General features: G+C 41.5%; 2 protein-coding genes across 2 annotated transcripts; both read right to left on the bottom strand.

Annotated features, from left to right (window-relative positions):
• Positions 1-41: 41 nt before the first annotated feature.
• ercc2 (excision repair cross-complementation group 2) lies at positions 42-8915 on the bottom strand. The gene is made up of 23 exons (XM_020103986.2): positions 8753-8915; positions 8361-8460; positions 7514-7591; positions 7367-7429; positions 7114-7227; positions 6905-7021; positions 6042-6158; positions 5701-5824; positions 5434-5530; positions 5174-5307; positions 4931-5099; positions 4657-4775; positions 4318-4387; positions 3891-3960; positions 3468-3569; positions 3268-3331; positions 2976-3097; positions 2744-2836; positions 2443-2515; positions 2226-2296; positions 1778-1921; positions 1545-1688; positions 42-1220 (listed from the first exon to the last, which is right to left on the bottom strand). The coding sequence occupies exons 1-23, from the start codon at positions 8755-8757 to the stop codon at positions 1128-1130; spliced, it is 2283 nt and encodes a 760-aa protein (XP_019959545.1). The 5' UTR covers positions 8758-8915; the 3' UTR covers positions 42-1127.
• Positions 8916-10508: 1593 nt separating this feature from the next.
• LOC109640142 (cdc42 effector protein 2) lies at positions 10509-18296 on the bottom strand. Its single transcript, XM_020103988.2, has 3 exons — positions 18241-18296; positions 17918-18159; positions 10509-12857 (listed from the first exon to the last, which is right to left on the bottom strand). Exon 3 carries the CDS (start codon positions 12346-12348, stop codon positions 11407-11409), a length of 942 nt encoding a protein of 313 aa, XP_019959547.2. The 5' UTR covers positions 12349-12857; positions 17918-18159; positions 18241-18296; the 3' UTR covers positions 10509-11406.
• Between the last annotated feature and the right edge of the window lie 1859 nt (positions 18297-20155).

Raw genomic sequence — 20155 nt, 5'->3', positions numbered from 1 at the left:
CATTAAAACACTTTACCAAGAAGAAAAACACGAGTCAGTAGTAAAATAGAAACATGTATATTACAGCCTCCTGGTGAAAAAACAGATACACAAACTTTAACATTCAAAATGTGACTACTTACAGTTGCAGTAGTAAAGTAAACCGACAGCAGTCATGTCTGTATGACAGACACTATATGGATCAATGTTTCACCCACAGATGGAATAATATTCCTGTTATTAATGCAACGTGTTAAACCACTGATGATGCTTATTTTCAACACACCTGCTTCTTTTATTTCAAACCTAACATGTTACCTTTCAAAATAATGTTGGTTTGAAATAGACATTAGAAGTTTAAAGCAACACAATGTACCTGTTACTTAGCAACAGCGCCCTCCGAGTGATGAAAGGTTTTTTTTCCACGTAGAGAAAAAACAAAGTCTATCAATGTGTTGAGAGGAGCTCTGACCTAACTGAACACTGGATATTACCCATGATGCTCGTCTCCCTGAACCAAACTCTGTTCAGAATTCTTCATAATTCAAAAGTTTCCTGCAGAAAATTGGAGGTAAACGCTGGTTTTTAATAACTTCTAGGTCTTTTTAACTGATCTGCTCTGTCAGTTCTTCTCACAGGAGATCGTACCCACTCACCAAAGTTACACAGGACAGACGCTCAGGGTGAGGAGTGGGAATCAAAGAGGAAACGTTCTCCTTATTCACAGTCATTGAACCGTCAAACACATTTTATTAAGCTGCTGCTTTAAGGTAAAAAGTTTCATAGTGTTGCTTTGATTTTAAGTAACAGTTTTTGCAGTATCATGAAAACGAATGACTGAAATACTGAACGTACACAAAGGTTACAGAATGTCACGCCCACCTCCTCTAACATGTAATACTGTGTTCTTTAATGAGGGAAATAAAAGGGAAACTTAAATCAAACTGAAAATAGGCTATCTTCTATTTAACAAACAAGAAGATTAAATAGAAGATAGTTTTAACAGTACTTAAAAATTGCTCCAGGTGGCAGCTTCTGTATTCTGAGGACAGGAAACTGAAGCTTCAGCTCACAAATCAGTTATACAAGTCGTACAAAGTACCCTGACCAGTTGCCTTGGTGATGACATTATGGAGTGTATGTCACCTTTAAGTCTGATGAGCGATCTGAGAGATTTTCTGCAGCATCTCTTCTGACTGCAGCTGCTCAAGAGTCAACAGAGACAGACCCAGCTGGTCCTCCTGGAGACAGAGACAGAGGGTCGTGAGACACTTCGAGGTAATTATCCTATTTTCTGCACAGCTCCAGGTGAATTGAATCAAAATAGACGAAAGTGAGAAGCTACTACATTCTGAAAAAATTAATTTACAAGAGAAGTGAGAATTCAAGTAGGAACAAAACATTACTTAGTGTGATATGAGTAAAAAAACTTTTTTAACCAGATTTTTAAAAATCAACCAACTAACTGTCTTAGTTTTTTTTTTTTTTTGCTGAGTGAAAAAAAAGGAAAGAAATAAGTAGAAGCACAGTTTTTACGTCATCGTTGTGGCAGGTGTGAATCATACCTGTCTGAAAGGCTGAGCCATCTGACGCAGGAAGTGCTTTGAGAGCTGGACGGCCTCGTCCACGGTGAGGTTCAGACTGCCGTCGTTAATGTGCTCCTGAATCCAGCGAGGAAGTTTCCCACGTTTGTCTGCTCGGGCATAACGCTGTGGAGGCAGAGGGGATTACTTTAGCTTCAATCATCCCATATTGATCCAGAGGATAAAAATCCAGACTGAGAAGAAAGATCACGCACTTTGTCAGCGAAAATCATGAGTCCGTAGTCGGTCTTGCCTCTGATGGCTCTGCCCACACATTGAGCTGCGTGACGCATGGCATCAAACGTTAGGAAGTCGTTCTCTCTGATCTGAAACTGATCACGAAGGTACTCCAGACGAGCCTGAAACACCAGTTCAGGTCAGGAAGAGATATTCTTTAACTATGCACAGAGCGATGATGGTCAAACCACAGTCAGACTGAAGACGAGGATGAAATCTATAACGGCACTGACAAGATTCAACTTTGGGTAAAGTTAATAAACTAAAGATTGATCCTGATATCAAACAACATCAAGAGAAGGTAGAATCAAATCAACATTACTATCAATCATTTCTATATTTTGTTACTTAATCATTGATTTATGACTTTGATCAAAACTGAGAAACTGGTGAATAGTGATGTGATGACACAGTGAATGTTCTGACCTTTAGGATGCGGCTCTGTGTGTAAACATAAGGAACTCCAAACATGATGACTGCCCGACCAAAATGGTGAACTGAAGAAAAAACAGCAAGATTTTATATTTTTAAATGCTCTCAAATTACAGTAAAAAGCTTTGTATTCATAATCTGTAAAACCATGAAGTCGTAGCTCTGCCTGCATTGATCCACCAGTCGTCTCAGTAACCTGCAGCATCCTTACCAAAGTCGATTCCCTCAGACACTTTTCCTCTGGCCACAGACAGGAGGATGGCTCCTCTGCCGTTCTCACACGCCTGAAGAGCAGAAACAGATAAAGGTCAGAGGTCAAAAGACTCATCAGCAAAACCAGGAGATCAAATATTACCATCAGTCTGCGATTACTCTTTTAATGCACAGGTGACGCTAAATGGAACAATCGCAGGTCTTAGCAACATGATCTTGGCAGCTATAGCACAAATATTTCAGACTTAATAATAATCACAATAATTAATATACAATGAGATGCCAGGTTTCTGTCTGACCTCCTGGTATTTCTCCAGCGCCATGCTCGTCTCTGCAGCATCCTGAGTCTCAATGAAGATGAGTTTGTTTCTCTGGATGTTTTCAAGGATTCCCTGCAAATAAAAATGTAAAAAACACACATGAGAAAAAACACCGTCAAACTCTTTTTAAATATAAAATGATTGTCTTCATAAGCGAGGAGACAGAATAAGATCATGTTTAAAAGAGCAGGGAGAGAGCTCAGTCACTGACCTGTTCATACCAAGATGCCACTATATTCTCCATATATATATAGCTCGTGAAAAACGCCACAATGCCGTCAGGAACAATGGCCGACATTTCAAGAAGTAGGTTGCCATAGTTACGAATCACAGCTGGAAACACAAAATGATGCTGTTATATTTGTATTAGGGATAAAGCTTTTTGTTTTTCACAGCTTTTTGAGATGTATTCTGAAGAAATGATCAGTATTTAATTCAAAGCTGTATTTAAATGTATTTCTTTTTTCTTTTTTTTTAATAAAGCTGGAAATGTTTCTACAAACCAAAGTCTTCTCTGGTCTCAAACTTTGAGCTCAGGGCCACCTGGTCATTTCCTCTTCCAACAATCTGATCAAAGGTCAGAAGAAGAAAAAGAAGGTTGAGAAGACTCAAAGCATCAACACAGGTTCAAATGTGGAAATGATTTGATTCAAATGGTTTCAACTTCTGTCCTTGATCAGTTTGTCTTAGTGTGGTTACACACCAGGGGACAGAGGCAGGTCCGTGCTAGTGTCATGGTGAAGGACGCCATAGTAACAGGGCGGAAGTCCAGGATTCGGGGATAGATGTCCAGTGGAGAGAGAGTCTGAGGTGAAACAGAAGGAAGACACAATCGATGATTCACTTACTAGAGAACATCAACAGTCTTGTTTTTGTAAGACAGACTCCGTAACTGCAAGTGAAACAGAAAATCCTATAATCACAATATTGACTTGTGGAAAAGAGACTGATTTAAAATTCAGGCCATTGATGTGAATTCTAATGTTGATGATAACTTACTACATTAAAAACTGTACGGAAGTGAAATGACTACATAACTTCAGAAGAGAGGACGAAGAAACGGAGCAGGTGTGTTTAAGCATTCAAACAAGAAGAGAAAAGACAGAGACAGAAGAATCAAACTTACCCCTGAGGTGATGACGACTGACTGAAACCTTTGAAAAACTGGTTTGATGGCTATCGATGGATCCATGCAACTGAGAGAGCAAATCAAAAATATAAGATTTTCTGATGAGTCACTATCTATCACCACATTAGGTAACCAAATGGTGATTGATTATTTGGCCCACCATTGAAAGTATTGCAATATTTATATATTTTAAGTACCATGTCAGTGGAGACAATGCTGTACAAAGTTAACACTGATGCAAACTGATCATTTCCTACTGTTGAAGCTTCACAATAAAGTTGTCTTTTATTATGAATTAGTCAAGAAATGTGTGTCATCAAATCACCAAGGACTAAAATCTATATAAACTTTTTTAAGTGAGTTCGACAATGAAGATGAACTTCAAAGAGAAATGAATTATTGGTCATTTGCAGCTCTACCTCACCTGAAGTGCAGAACAGGGTTTGCAATGGTCGGAGTTCTGTCCTCAAAGGGCTCAATGATGATGGTAAAACCTTCAGATACACAGAGAACGAATAATTAATGACGTTTAAAACAAGATGCAGCTGAGAGGATTTTAAAACAGACGCAACAAAGTTTTACTTTAACTGACTTTGGGTTTTTTTAGTTTTTGATTAAAAAACCGTGATGGGCAGTTACCCCCTTTCTTTCAAAAAGGCAGAAGCAATGACTGAAGAAACAAAAACTTTTGGAAGACAGGAAAAGCTCATACTCACACAATGTTGGTTCAGTGTCTGATTGGAGAACACATGTGTTTTCGTACCTTGGCTGTAGGTGCTGACCAGGGTAGCAAAGTTAGAGATGAGAGTGACAGCTGAGAAGTCTGCAATGTCTGCAATCTCCAGAGTTCGTAATAATGACTGCAACCGCTCTGCACAAAACCTGGAGAGACACAGAGGGTGACAGGTTAAAGATGAAGGAGAGAGGAGCGTTTGAAAGGTGAAAGGTGTGAGGGGGGGTCTGTCTTTCTAAAGCAGAGAGGTGGGTTCATGAAAAATGACTTTCATTTTCAATGTGTTGTTGAAGCCGACGCTGACCTAAGAGGTTTACGGTCAATGCAGACTTTGTCAAAGATGTCTTTGAGGAACTGTGGGGCGCTCTCCTGTACGACATGCTGGACCCTCAGACGAGACTTCAGGTACTCCAGGAAGCGCCTCAAAAAACCAACAAAGTGCTCAGCTGTGCGAATGGTTCCAGGAATTGCCTCTGAGAAAACAGAACAACTTTGTTATTGTATGAACTTTTATTTTTAAATCAGTGAAATTAAAGAAAATATGAACCTTTGAGAATTTCATCTGGTAACACTGGATTAGCGAGGTAGACGTCTGTTTCCCGGGCAACATTGGCTTCCTTCAGCCCCTCCACCAGCCGCCTGTACTCCTCCCTCAGCTTGGCCGTGTCCGTCTCCTTGATCCTATCAGAAACAGGAGCAGAGTTGGAGCACCGTGTCCTCAGATGTGGGACAGAGCTGCAGACAACACAGGACCTGAAGGGTTCAGTGAGTCAGTCGTCTTTCGGCCGCCCTCTGCCAGACTCTTACTTTTGTATGGTGTTCTGGAGAGTGTCCACGTTGTTCTGGCAGCGGTCAAGCATTCGTCTGGTGATGTTCACACTCATGGAGTCGATACATACGTTGTCTGAAGAGCGAGGGAAAGACGAGGTTGAATTAAAAGACGAAGAGAACATTTTAATATTCTTCCATTAATACATTTACAATAATTAAACAATTCTGATAAACGATCAGTGTTTTTGTGATAATGATACGATTATAGATTAATTACATTACACAAATTCTTCAGTCCCTCACCAATATTATGAGCCTCATCAAACACCACCACAGATTTCTTGGAGAGTTCTTTGGACACCAGGTCAGCGATCTTAGGGTCCAGCAGATAGTGGTAGCTGTACACTACAATGTTGGCGTGCAGGATCTGAAGACGAGAAATGTTTTTAATAACAGCAAGAAAACTTAACTTGTGCCAATTATTTTTTCTATCAACTCTAATAAATACAATGCATTAAAAAAATGCAGTTATGTGTGGAGAAACATAAATCCATCCAGTAATTACTTTGACTGAATAATGGTAAAGTATTTTTTCACACCAGGCTGAAAGCACCATGTTGGTAAAAATGTGTAGTGCAACGTACTGAGTAGCGCGCCAGATAATACGGACACCAGCCTTTCCTCCTGCCAAACTCCTTCAGGTCGTCCAGGTTGTAGACGCCAGCTGGAAGAGGCACCTGTCTGCCGACCGCATCAAACTCCTGCAGAAACAAACCACGGCTTGGACGAGCTTCAAAAAACAACAGCGGCAAACGTCACTTCTTAATCTCATGTTAGTCGCTCAGTTGGACCTGGTGAGGTGTCAGAAATCTGTGGTCCATTTATAAACATACATTGTCTCGGATGTTGTATAACGTTCATGCAGCACAAAGAACCTGGGATGATGTCATGAGTTCATTCAGAGGACAATCAGAAGCAGATATGAACTCTAGTCTGGAGCATAGACTGTTTTTAAAGAGGTCTGGAGTCACTAACGATATGTAACATTGTTCACTTTTAACAGGACGAAGTGTCAGCGATGCTTTGAGATGAGGTCCTGCTCATGTTCAGACATTTCACAGATGTTAAGTCATCAGGTTTTAATCAAACTAATAAAGAAACAAATCTATTAGATGATCAGGAGAAAGTAATTTACACCCATTATAACATCTGTTGTAAAAACTACTGATCTAAAATGTTGATAATGTTTGTTTTTTATCATTTTTATTTTATTAAACTAAACATCTAAATAAATCACCTTTGGTTCAGGGAAACTTTACAGACATAAAATAATCAGCAGATTTACTGATAATGAAAAGAATAATTTTCACTTATCCAATAATTTAACGACCCCTCACCAGATCTGTCTTACTACCTTTATAATGAAATTAAATATACAGTCCACATCAAGTTGTTGCAATTCTTCTGATGAAAAAAACCAGCTGCTCTGACTTCACGTGACTTTTACCTCATAGAATCGACAGGCGGGCAGGCCGGGGTCGCTGTGACGCTGAGCACGAATGTACGATGCCGTCAGACTGTGGCACTTCCCATCGACCTCCTTACCGAAGCGCAGAGAGCTCACCTGGATGAAAGCAGAGGATCCTGGTCACAGTGAAGGAGACAGCCCACTTCTCTACATCTAGAAAGACGATTCAAACATGTGAGTGTTCGTACCTCAGGGTGGATGCAGAGGTTTTTCCTGGAGGAAAGAGCCAGAGCCAGGAAGTTGTTGCTTTCTCCAGTTTCTTTAGAATAAAACTCCATCAGTTTCCTCAGCTCCTCCACCACCTGATCAGAGCGATGATCAAATATATGAGTTGTGATGATTTGTGAAGCATCATGTTTTAATTTATGAGTTTAACTTAAATGTCTGAGCAATGAAACAGTTGGACAACAGAAATGAATGAATCATTCGGAGCTGCCTCACCTTCTCGATCTCTGGGACTGTTCTGGAGCAGTAAATGAGTTTGGTCACTTCCAAAGGAAAGGCCTGAGGGAGAGAACAGGATGTATTACTGTGTCTGTCTCTGTTGTCTGCAGCACAGGAGGCCTGAGAGACAGAGAGTAAACTCACTCTTTGGTAGGCAACGATGAGTGACAGCAGAGAGATTGTCTTCCCTGTTCCTGACGGCATCTCCAAGACTCCATGACCCTGAAGACAGATCAGGTGACAACACTGTTAACACTGTGGCTGTGGCTCACACTGATGCAAACAGAAAACAAGAACAGATTCATTTAAACTCTCGATTTGTGTTTCATCAGTCACGTAAGCTGCTGTCAGAAACAAACTCCAGAAAATTGGCTCTGGACATTTTGTAGAGTTTGTCTTCTATATTTACAACTCATTTTTTCATGTTTTGAAAAAGTCATCAACACGCCCATTCTACTGCCGCACCCTTACAGGAGCTGACTCAGGCTGTTTCCAGACATTTCACGAGGGAACTTTCAGGAGAAGTTCTGGAAGTATCAAGAGCAACTAAACTGGACATTTGTGTTCTCACACACCGTGCATGTCTGAAAGCAGCTTCAGAGACAAATTGGGGACAAAATAATCTGTCTTCAATCATTTTTACTAGTAATTTTCCTCTTTTTGATTCCCAGGAGTAACACAATACAACATTCAGCAGAAACACAAGAGGGGACTTTGTTCTAAAGACTGCAACTTAGAAGATTGAATTGATTTGAGCATCGAGAAACAAGAGGAACGACAGAGCCCTGATCAACTTTCAACAAACACAAGAACAAGTGAGCACGGTTTAACTCAGAGGAAGTCGAAAACAAACAATACTAACATGCTGAATCACAAATAAAGTCTGAAGATCAGGTTGTAACGACAAGATCAACTATTCACCTACAACACATTCTGATCTACATCATCTGAGTCTGTGTCCTGGAGAATAAAGCAAAGAAACATCACTGACCTTAGCGTCCAGAGTCCTCTTCAGCTCCAGCATGTAGGAGTACTGCTCCGGATAAATGTAGTCATATGGAAAATACACCAGCAGACCCTCGATGTTGAGCCTGAAATAATACAAGAGAAAAGAAACATCACGAAGCTTCAACTTAAAACTTTGAAATGCCTTTAACGTACAACAGCATCATATTCAATCACTGGTTTGCAGCCAAAGTTTGTCAGATATCTTCTGATGATTCAGACTCAAGTTAACCAACAAGTGCATGAACTTATTGAGACTTATTACAGATTTATTACAGATTTATTACAGAACTCCTTCTCATGAGAAACGGTGGATACATGAGGGATTCACTCATTCAAACAAATGAACTATAACTGTTGGAGATCAGAAACACTCACTTCATGTTGGTGCAGCTTCTTCTTCCTCCTCTTCTTCTTCTTCTTCTTCTTCTTCTTCCACTGACGTTAATTCAACAACTTCAGAATAAATAACAAAAAGAAAACACGATGAAAACTGGAGACACAGGAAGTGTTTCCTTTTATTTCTTCTTCTTCTTCTTTTAAGACTTATGGCAATTAAACACTCCAAGAGGATTTACCGCCCCCCACAGGCCGAATAATACTTTATTTATCACTCAGTACTCACTGCTAGTACTACAGTTACTTCCGCTACAACCAGACAACAACAATAATAATAATAATGAATAACAGTGAATATTTTTATTATTATCTCCATATTAGTTATGTTCATAATTTCTGAAGAGGTTTAGGTGTTATTTTGAAAGGGTTAACCGGAAGCGCCAGCGTATTGTGTCTTCAACATTTTTTTTAACTAAGTCAGTTTTTTACACTTCCGGGTCGAGTTGAGCTTGTCTCATGACTGTTTACCGCCACCCAGTGGCCGTGAGGTAGAATTACATCACAGTGTATTAGTAAAGATTACGTTAATGCAGATAAAACAGTTTATTAAACATCCGGTAAATTGTTTTAAAAAGGATTTACCGGAAGTGCTAACGAATCATATATCAACGCTCTTTACTAATTCAGTATTTTACAGATCATGACTGTTTACTGCCACCCAGTGGTTGTTGTATGAAACTACACGACTGTTGTAGTAAAGATCGCGTTAATGCAGACAACACAGTTTTTTTTCAACATTCAGTAAATTATTTTGAAAGGATTAACCGGAAAAGCTTATGTATGTGTTATACCCACATCAACGCTCTTTACTAATTCAGTATTTTTACAGTTCCGCGTTAAGAACATTTGACCTTTTATACTTTACCGCCATCCAGTGGCCATACCGGGATATTACATCATTGTGTTTTTGTAAAGATTACGTAAATGCAGACAATACAGGTGGTTCAACATCCGGTAAATTATTTTTGAAAGAGGAAACAGGTAGTGGAAGCACCTGCATTAACGATAACTTTATTAATTAAACAACCTGCAGTTCTACTTTGTGACCGCTAGAGGGAAACAAAGAAAACGCGGGTCGATCATGATCGAATTTCAAGAGTAAAAGTAGAGTCAATGCAACCAATACAGTCTAACTCAACTTCCGGTTGGTCCTTTCACAATAAGATGGTAAGAAGCGAAGCGGTTGTTCTTCAGTTCGGTTAAAATCTGCTTTTGGAACCGAACAGAAACTGAATTAACTGATCACGTGAGGAAAATGATTGAAACTTTCTACTGGTCACATTCAGCAGTTTTCTACTGGACATTCATACTGAACATATCCGCTGACGGACACTAGTTAAGTCCAACTCAGTTTATGTTTAGTCAAACCAACAAACACTGGTTTAAAGTAACGACTCATTCATCTCACTGAAGTGTTCAGATCAGGTTGAGGAGCTTGAGGTGACTGTAAATCTAGTTTTTCATATTTTATCTTCAACACTTCAGCCCAGTGTAGAGATGAGGTTTGGTTTCTGGGACTCGGAGCATCATGGGACGACGGACGTGTTCTGTGTTTCTGTGGCCTCAGTTTTGCCCACGGGCCCCCAGAGGAGAAATCCAGCACTGAACTGGAACGGCAATTGCTCCAATCTGCTGGTGCATGGGAAAGTGTTTCCTCAACTACAACCACGTGTGCGTGTGTGTGTGTGTGTGTGTGTGTGTGTGTGTGTGAAGAACTGTTCATGTATCCAAAGCGTTTCTTTTATAGGAACCTTTTATTCATACATGTACAGTGACATATACATACATCATAAATGACATTTGAATATTAGGCTACTGTGATAATGCTGCAGACAGCGACTGTGACACTGAGCCGCAACATGGACGAGTGACGTGTGTTTAAAAAGGACCAGTATCTCAACATGATCTACGAAGCAGCACTTTTTATTACACTTTAACTTTTTTATTAGTTTAACTACGCAAACAAACTTCCTCAGTTTTCCTCTGATCAGAAGAAAGTAGTCGGCTGCCGACACGTCTGATCTCAGACCAGTTCACTTAAATCTTCATCTGTCTTTATAGAGAAACAGTGAAGAAATTTATATTTGGTCCTAAATTTAACACTTGACGCAGCAAATGAGTCAGGACAGAAAACGACTTATGAGCTGCAGTTTATCCACAGACGAGTGTCCGGCTGCTCCTGAATATAATTTCTCCCATTTTCCCAGAGTCAGTTTATCATATTTATTTCTATACATCAGTTAACAAGCAGAAAAACTCATCAACAGACGATATAAAGTGAATAGTTGCTGATATTTTGTCCAGAGAAGAGGAATGTGTCCAAAGCTCGTGATAACAAGGCGACTGTGGTTCTGCTCCGTGAACGTTTTTAAGTCTGAGGGTCGATAACGGCTCCTGAGGACCAGCCTGTTGTCATGTCGAGCAGAAACGTACCAGCACTTAACAATAATGTCCACAGGCCTCCTCCAGTCTTTCATTACCTTTGACCTCAGCTGTCAATCTTCTTGAAGAAGACATTTTCTCCACCCTACATTTTCCATTCCTCCGTCCTCCACCTCCTTTAGTCTCTACACAAAGATTTCAGGATATATTAGACCATAAAAAAATATCTGTATATGACATTAATGTTTGTTTCACAGCTCACAGCGGTTGTCTGTGGTCTTGTATCTGTCCATGATGCTCAGCACGTCCTCCAGGATGGACGGACCCAGGTCCAGGTTTAAACCCACCATAGAGTCAGAGTGGGACACACCGGGCGAGTCCGCTAGAGCGGCCGGATGAAAGGCAGCACACGGAGACTCGCTGCGTTCGCTCCTCAGATCCTCGTTGCTCAGGCCGGCGTCAGAATCCAGACTGAGGCCCCGGCGAGCGTCCAGCGGCCCACAGGTTTCCGACATGGAGTCCTCAGAGGAGACCTCTGAAAAGGAGCCAGAGGAGGGGACGAGCCTGCGGATGGCGGGGGACAGGGAGATGTCACGGCAGGGCTCTGATGCCAAACGTCCCACCACGCCGTTCTCACAGAGCGACAGAGTCGGGTGCTGCTGGACGTGGTTCTCTGTGTGATCGAAGCCGTTGTTCTGTCTGTGGCTCGTCTCTGTCGACTGCTGATTGTGCTGGATGTGTTGTTGCTGCGGGGGCAGGGAGGGAGGGGAGGGGTCGTCCAGGTGGAGGCGTGGGGGTTTGGGTGGCGCCTGTTCGTGGGCGATGAACACGGGCATGGAGATGGTGGTCTTCAGCAGGCCGGTGCAGGTGTGCTGATAATGGAAACCGTTGTAGGAGTAGTTGTGTGAGTCGTGTTTGGCTGCAAAGTCTTCGTCCAGGCGTCTCTCCACGCTGTGCGAGCGTGCGTGACCGTTTTGTGTCCGGCTCAGAGACGGCAGCATGTCCATCTTCCCCTGCAGGAAACCCACATCTCCAAACATGTCGCCTTCTCCTTCAGGACCCACGTGAGCACTGTGACGTACGTCACCCAGCGGGGGGCTGATCATGTCCCCTGAGAGGACGTCACGCAGCTTCAGCTTCTTTCCTTTCTTGGGAGTCGTAGTTTTTAGGTAAATTGGCGTCTTTGCCGGCATTTTGTTTCTGATAAGTCGACGTGAGTTGAATCAGTTTCTCCAGAGAAAAGTGTGTGTTCTCAGGGTCGGTGGGTCGGTGGGTCGGACACTGGGCAGGTTTGAAGGACTCCGTTTCTCAGGGTGATTAAAACCAAACCACTGTCAACAGCTCGACTTGAAGTTCTCTTGGCTCCTTGTGCTGAGAGCTCCAGTCTGTGTTGCTCCTCCCAGTGAGTACACAAGTATTTAGGTCGGTCAGTGTAGCGATAGCAACCCCAGGGGGTGTGCCTCACGCTGCCATGTGACTCGGGGGAGAAGAGGAAGGCCTTGACCTCAGATCAGCTCCCTCTGTCTTTTTCTCACACACAGAAATGCCATGTCCGATCCAAGCCTCTTCTCCTCTTCTTCAAAACATCAAACTCTCCTGTTTGTCTGTCGTCAGACAACAGGGATGAAGGGATGAAGAGTGTGATCTCCGTCTGCTGTCGGGTCAGTCCTCTTCAGGAATGTGACATCAAAACACTGGAGATCTGTGAGGGAGAAAAACAAGAGTCAGAAAGAGGCTAAAGAGATGAAGAGAGAGAGGGAGGAGAAGCGAGGGGAGACGGATGGGGCAAAGGGGAAGGGAGAAGGCAGGGGGAGAGAGGACTGACAGCGGGGGAGATTTACAGGTTTCTTTTCAGTGAGCTTCGGGACAAATGATGGAAAACACTCCAAGAATCCTGAGTGTTTGCTGGAGGGGTCTGTCCGTCCCAAACTGTGTGGAACTCAGACCAGAGGAGTGTTTACGCTCGGAGTCGGTGAATCAGTCCTGAAACATCGGACACACATTCCCAAAGAGCCTCAGCGTCGTCAGCGGAGACACAAATCACTGCATTGGGAAATTGTTGGGTTTTAAAAGCTTTCTGGGCCTCACGACTCTGCGTCCTCGTGTCGCGGCCTGTTATCACCGACAAAATCTCAAAGTGTCTTTCCCGACTCAAACACTGTGAATTATGGGATGACACGCGGGTCACGCCTGAGGCCTCCGTGATCCATCACCATCACAAATGTCACTTTGGTATTTACCTGCTGAACGCTCAGACTCTGAGGTTGATAGAAGCTGATGAGGTAAAGTTGAGTTTATGAATTTATTATTAGCTCCACCCCCCATACTGCTACTGCACCGACTCTAAATGACGTCATCTGTGCAAAATGTCTTCGTTCATGTCGGAGACATTTTGGCTCAGTTTCTGAACGTGGTAGAGGAAGATCCATCTTTATTTACTGTCAGGAAAAACTAAAATACTGTGTATTGATGTTTATCTTATTGTTCACTGAGGACTGACAGGTTTATAAAACTTTACCTTTTTCATTCTCGTGCAGTCTCAGTTTAGTTTCTGTGGTTCTGAACGTTTGTCCAGTGTTCGATCTTTGACATGTCTGACACGTTTACATTTCAGTGAAGTGTTTGAGTCAGTTCAGTTTATGTGACAGTTTGGAAAAGATTTCACGGCTTCATTTTTACTTCACTATTTAAACAATTTCTTCTGAAGAAATAATAATAAAATTAGCAGAAAGAGTTTCCAGCCAAAAAGATTTTGTCTCTGTCACGCGATCACCACAAAGGCATCTCAAAGAGTCCTGTGAACGTTCACACACAGTTCACACACACAAACACACACAAACACAGGAGCTGGAGAAAAGAGAAGGACTTGTTTATTTTTGTTTCTGAGGCTAAAGCACAAGATTTGTTGCTTCAGGTCAAATGAGAACAAAACAAGATTTTGTTTTTGAAAGTGATCACAGTCTAAAATGTGAGTTTGATCATATTTTCTCTCTCCCTGTTGTTCAGCTCCGACTCTATAAAACTCTAAAAAAAACTAAACTCCTCTATCAATTTGTTCTGGGACCAGACTTTAAGGTTCTCCTCCTTAAAAACAAGGCTCGGATGGACCGAGCTCCATAGCTGAGTCTCTGGTGAACTATGTTCCCTCTAGAACACTGAGATCATAAATCAGAGGTTCACAACAACAGCCCAAAGAAAATCTGAGATTTTGGTTTTAAGACAGATTAAATGTGTATTAGTCTAATTTACAAAGAGAAAAACAATTCTCATATTATCATGTTAATAAACTATTTTAAATAAAAATTAAGAAAGGGAAGTCAAATGTTGATATTACTGGTGTTATAATGTTAAATATAGACAGACACAGATTTACATTAAAGCTTTTGCTAAAACTCAGGAACTTTTAAGACAAACTGACGTGAACTGAACTCAGTTAAGTTCTCAGTGACTGTCGCTGCAGGATTTAACGGCTGCAGTGGAGCGAGTGAAGCTTCAGGTCAGTTGCTATTGTGAGACATTAACACTGTTCATGTGTTGTAATCAGCTCAGAGATGACACAGCTCGATCTCGAATGAAGGGAAAAAACATGAGGATGACTGTGGGTGATGAACTTTTAGTGGTTTGATCCCCAGCTTTTCCAGACTACATGCCAGAGTGTCTTCTGCAAGATAGTGAAGTGCAGCATACAGAAGCACTGTATGAATGTGTGTGGGAGTGCTATATGAATACATTCCATTTATCATTGGAGTCATTATTATTGATTCATACCATTTTTTATATCCCTGGACATGAGATGAGGGTTTAATGTTATTTGGATAAAAGATAATTCTCTGTTAAATGGAGATAAAGTTTGAGTTTTGTTTAAAATCAAGAAATAAGGTTTAGATAAGGAATTAGTGTGGATCACTGAGGGTATTATTGTAGGTGAGAACTGGTTCTAAAGGGCTGAACCTCAGTCTAACTTTAAATCTCTCTTCATTATCCAAAGACCTCGATCATCCACTGATGGGAAAGAAAACAGATTCTCTCATTCTGACGGTAAAAACGTCTGGACCACAGGTTCATTAAAGATGAGATCTAAAACAGCTCAGTCTCATTTCAGCCACCGAGAGTCATAAAATGAGACATTAACTCATTTAGCTCTTCCAGAGAAAAACAATACAAACTCTATTTATGCAGCAAAGAAGTGGAACAAATGAATCAAGCAGCCGCTGTGCTAACAAACTATCACATCTAACGAAGGGAGGACCTGCACTGCTGAATCCATTAACACCCACAGGAAACCAAACAGACGATGAAATGAGAGAAAATGTGACCACAACACACACACACACACACACACACACACGCACACACGCACACACACACACACACACACACACACACACACACACACACACACACAGTTGAGTTTCAATGCTGATTTTTCCTCATCGATGAATTATTGACTCAGAGGATTTAAAGTTGGAGATGTGGCCGACCTGTCTTTAAAGGAATAGTTCGTCCAAATAAGGAAAACTGAGTCATAAATCTGAGTCTCTGTCGATCAACCTTACAAACTATATGATCACTTAATTATTTTTCATGACAAGACTTGACTAATATTCTGGTTTACATACGATCAAAAGTTCAAATGGTTCCTCAACAACGATAAGTTAAGTTATTTTAGAAGAGAAGATGAGGATTGAATTTAACAGTTCTAACTTTAGTTATAACATTAACCAAACTCTCCTGTTTTCACTCTAATGAGCCACTGAGCAGACGTGTGCCTGATTTCTTTGGAGCATCAGTAAAATGTAATCTGTGACGGTTGAACTGGTGCAAGAGTGCGACAAACTTCAGCTGTGTGTTTGTGTCCTGACTTTATATTTGTATGGTGCGACTCTGTTTCAACTTCTTTGGCCCAGTAAAGCATGATTAGACTTTTGTTGTGAAAAGTGTGACATAAATAAACTTACTTACACACTCACATTCAGGGCTTTATAACACAGTTCATATGAGCCAGATAACAAAAACTAGAATTACACAAATAGTTTCTAAAAGATTTTTCATTTTGATTCATTTTGAATTTTACATTTCTAGGTCAATACAAAAATTAGTTGATCAAAAGCCAGATTTCAAAACATTCATTCATTCTTGGAGACACAACTACTGTCCGACCATAAACTTCACTCTGAACACAGTCTAACCCATAACCTCACGCTAACCTGAGAATGTGTCCTCCTTTATGAAAGTGAGTGATTCTGGTCTCTCTCATCTCCGATCTAAACTCTCAAACAGCAGAGGAACAGACAGAAACAAGTCACTTCCCACACACACGAACAATCAAATCCCTCCTCACACAGTTGACGTAATAAAAAGGGAAACAGTGTCAGAGTCTCTCTTCTGTGCATCACCTTCCTGTAAGATGGAATTTGGGACATTACAGATGATGCAATCAGCCACAGACCGAGGCTGCAGAGCGAACATCTGTTTCTGCTCTCAGGCTTCATTTACTGCAGAGGACAGAGAAGCAGTCACCCACCAGCCATGACTGTCATCTTCTACAGGACCAACCAGCCCGAGCGAGCACGCCTGAACGCACGAGGGCTGCTTTCCTTCCATTGTTATCATCCGCACAGTCTCTTGCGTCATGAGTAATTGTGCACAGAGGACGAACAAGTCATTTGTTTGTCTGTTAATCCGCTTGTTTGAATCATAAATGTAAAGTTTGTCCTGCAGATGATTTGAGTGATTTTCTCACTGTGAGGATTCATAACACATCTCACCTACAACTCTGTGTCTGCTGAAGTTAATGATGACCCGTCAAGTGTATTCACGTCATTTCTGTCCAATATTAGCTCAGTTTTAAAACTAGAAACGACCAGTACACATAGAAACAGGCAGTGATGCATCTCTAACAGGGAGTGGAAATAAATAAATAAATCAAGTGATCAACTCTAAAACAAAAACTGATTCTGACCACAACTGATGCAGGAAGATCAGAAGATCAGAGAGTTGAAGAGCGAATTAAAGTACAGAGGTTAACTCCCTCTCTCTCTCTCTCTCTCTCTCTCTGTGTGTTGTGTAACTGCAGCTCTCAGATCAGCTCTGTCCTCCTGGACACTGAGGAGCAAACCAAACCTCTCTCCTCTGGACTGAACCAAAATATCATCATAATAAACCACAGTCAAAAGTACCGCACATTTAATTTGAGTCTTGGCTTTTCCAAAACACAATTACATCAACAATATCCACAAGTGTGCAGTTATAACTCGGAGCTCTTCTGAGGCAGCAGGACAGCAGCTGATCTGAGAGCTGTGACCTCCTGTCACAGGGAGCAGCTTATTCCAGGAGCAGAGCAGGTAACACGCACTACCGCCCCTCCGACTCACCGGAGGTGTTTTCAGAAGATGTCCACATATTTTCACAGTTTTCTCAAAAAGGCACAAATCACATCATCACAATCTGATCTGAGTTTCCCTGAAGAAAGTAAACTGAAATATTCTCAAACAGGAGCAGGAAGCAAAGTAAAACCCTTCATGTCACTTGAGGATAAAATGTGTTGATATTTAAATGTAATTCTTTTCTGTCCAGCTCAAACCAGAGGGAGTGTCACCTACAGTCACTGGTGTCACACAGTGAATCCCATGTTCTCATATCAACTGTCACTTTCTCCTCTGCTCGTTTCTCACATGATAGAAAACAACAGATCTATTGAACAGGTAGAAAGAAGCAAACACGAATAAAACGAGCGAACACATTTCAATCTGTGACATTTACCTGCAGAGCAAAGCGTCGCAGCTGAAGTCCTGGTGAGGAGGACAGAGCAGGTAAACCTCTTAGTGTCTGATCACCACTGACGGAGAAAGTACCGACACCAGCCTCCAGCTCAGGGAGAGGACTCAAGTCTGCGGGGCTGAGCACGAGGCATTTCCAGAGAGGAATTTCAAAATAAGATGTTCAGCTCTGAACACGTGCTGTAACAGTGTATGAGTCTGGGTCCATCTGTAGAGAGAGTACATCTATAGAGACAAGAATAATTATATCATAGTAAATACAGAAACAATAAAAACATGGTATATAACTATTATAATATTACATACATATAGTCATTATGAGTGGGCCTATCTCATCCTAGCAGGCAGGGTCCACCTGTAGAGTCCTCACATCTGTTGAGACAGAACAGTGATAAAATAATAATGAATAAAATAATCAAACTTTCATTTCCCCTGTTTCCCTACGTTTTATGCCATATGGAGCAATCTTTTACTAAAATATGACTAATATATTAACATTTAACAAAACCACAAGATAGAAAATTAGTTTTTTTGTTTGTTTGGCATCAGCCACAGTTTAGGCATTCTTTTCAAAGTCAATTTTAAAAAGTGGAATTATTGTCTACCAACACTGAAAAATAATACAATATTATTTAATGTATGTCATTATGTTTGTCAGCTACAAAGAACATGTGATTTATTTTGAAAGGAATAAAGGTTGGCTTCCTGTCACACTCATTTCACACAGCAGACCCCCTGATTGTCATAAACTAGTCTCCAGGACAACAGGACCTCTCAAAGGTTAACCTATGGATTGGGTTCTATCGACTTGTAAAACATAATCAGATTTATTGTTTTTAAGATTATTGAATTGTTTAAAGTATAATGTGTTGTTCCAATACTGCAGGGGAAACTGTTAAGTCATGATTCCTGACCAACTGTCCACTTCATCCAGCCAATCAGAGAGCTGTCTTAGTGTGGATCTGTTGCTGTGACAGACGGTGAGGAGGTGATGAAGTGTCTGCGATTTGATTATCGGCAGACAGAAACCACCGGGTTTACTGGTTCACACAACAGTGACAGATTTAAAAACAGATAAACAGGAGCAGGCACAGATCTACAATCAAAATCAGGTGCGGGGGTGTATCTACTGAACCAAAGGGTCATATATCTGCCTACAGCTTCTGTTGCTTGTTTTCGCCACAGAGTTATAAAGTCTCTACATTCTGAGGAATAATTAGACATTTAAATGGGCTCTCACATTTTTACCGCTGGCTCAGTGGAGACCTACTGGAGCGTAAGGTTTGGCCCCAGCAGGGTTGGCTCTGTGCATAATTACAGAGAGTAAATGAGGATTTAACAAATGGAGAATGCAGACGTTTGCTGTTCGTAGGTCAGGCTGCAGACACATCTTGTTTACAGCTCCTGCAGGATGCCTGCAAGGCAAATTAAACCCGTTCCCTCTCTGCTCGTCCACTGGTGTGTGATTTGTGCAAAGAAAGATGCATGGGCGTCTTTTCCGCTGAAGCAGCATCACTTAATAAAACTGCACACGAGCAGAAAGACCTCCAAACAACACTTAATGTTACTGTCAGGGTTTTGGGTTTGAGAGGGAAGATATTTTCTACCACAACTTCACAGAGAAGAGGAAACGTCACAAGAGTTGAAAGCTCTTCCAACTTTTCCTGTGTTTGTCTCTTTTTTCTCTAGACATTAAGTGCTTCTGGAATCTTGACCTCTCTTTGGGGTCTCTGGAGAAGATGAAAGTTTCCAGGAGAATCACGAACGCTGCAGGGAGAACACACACCTTTTATCTGTCTCCCTCACTGACTCACTCTCTGAGCGTTTGAAGCTGACTGGAATGTGTAAACTAGATAATCAGAGAATTACACCAAGTCTCTGAAAGATGTGTTACATCACACACACACACAGTCAGATATGACATCACCTAAGTGAATCAAGATGTAATCAGGGCAGTATGGGGTGGGTCCACATGAGAATTCACAATCATATCTCTTTCTAACACACACACACACACACACACACACACACACACACACACACACACACACACACACACACACTCCATGGCAGGGCTCCATGCAGCCCCCCAGGTGTCGCCCCCATGCTAAGACCCCCAGAGAGTTTGGTGTTTCTCCAGCTCTCGGACGGAGCACGGGGTGTGGTTTGGACGTGTGTATTCTCTGTTACAGTTTAACCCTGTGCAATCATCGAGGACCAA

This window comes from Paralichthys olivaceus, chromosome 11, assembly GCF_024713975.1.
Source record: "Paralichthys olivaceus isolate ysfri-2021 chromosome 11, ASM2471397v2, whole genome shotgun sequence".
In the NCBI taxonomy this organism is placed as follows: Eukaryota; Metazoa; Chordata; class Actinopteri; order Pleuronectiformes; family Paralichthyidae; genus Paralichthys; species Paralichthys olivaceus.
The sequence above is the reverse complement of the archived record's forward strand: the minus strand, read 5'-3'. Positions and strand labels throughout refer to the sequence as shown.

Bases quoted from the DNA above. Each gene is read 5' to 3' on its own strand.
- ercc2 (XM_020103986.2), bottom strand. The intron at 4,388-4,656 runs GTACGAAAACAC...GTGTATCTGAAG, and splicing joins GGTCAGCACCTACAGCCAAG to GTTTTACCATCATCATTGAG. The intron at 1,689-1,777 runs GTGCGTGATCTT...CTGCCTCCACAG, and splicing joins TCATGATTTTCGCTGACAAA to CGTTATGCCCGAGCAGACAA.
- LOC109640142 (XM_020103988.2), bottom strand. From the start codon at position 12,348: ATGCCGGCAAAGACGCCAATTTACCTAAAAACTACGACTCCCAAGAAA.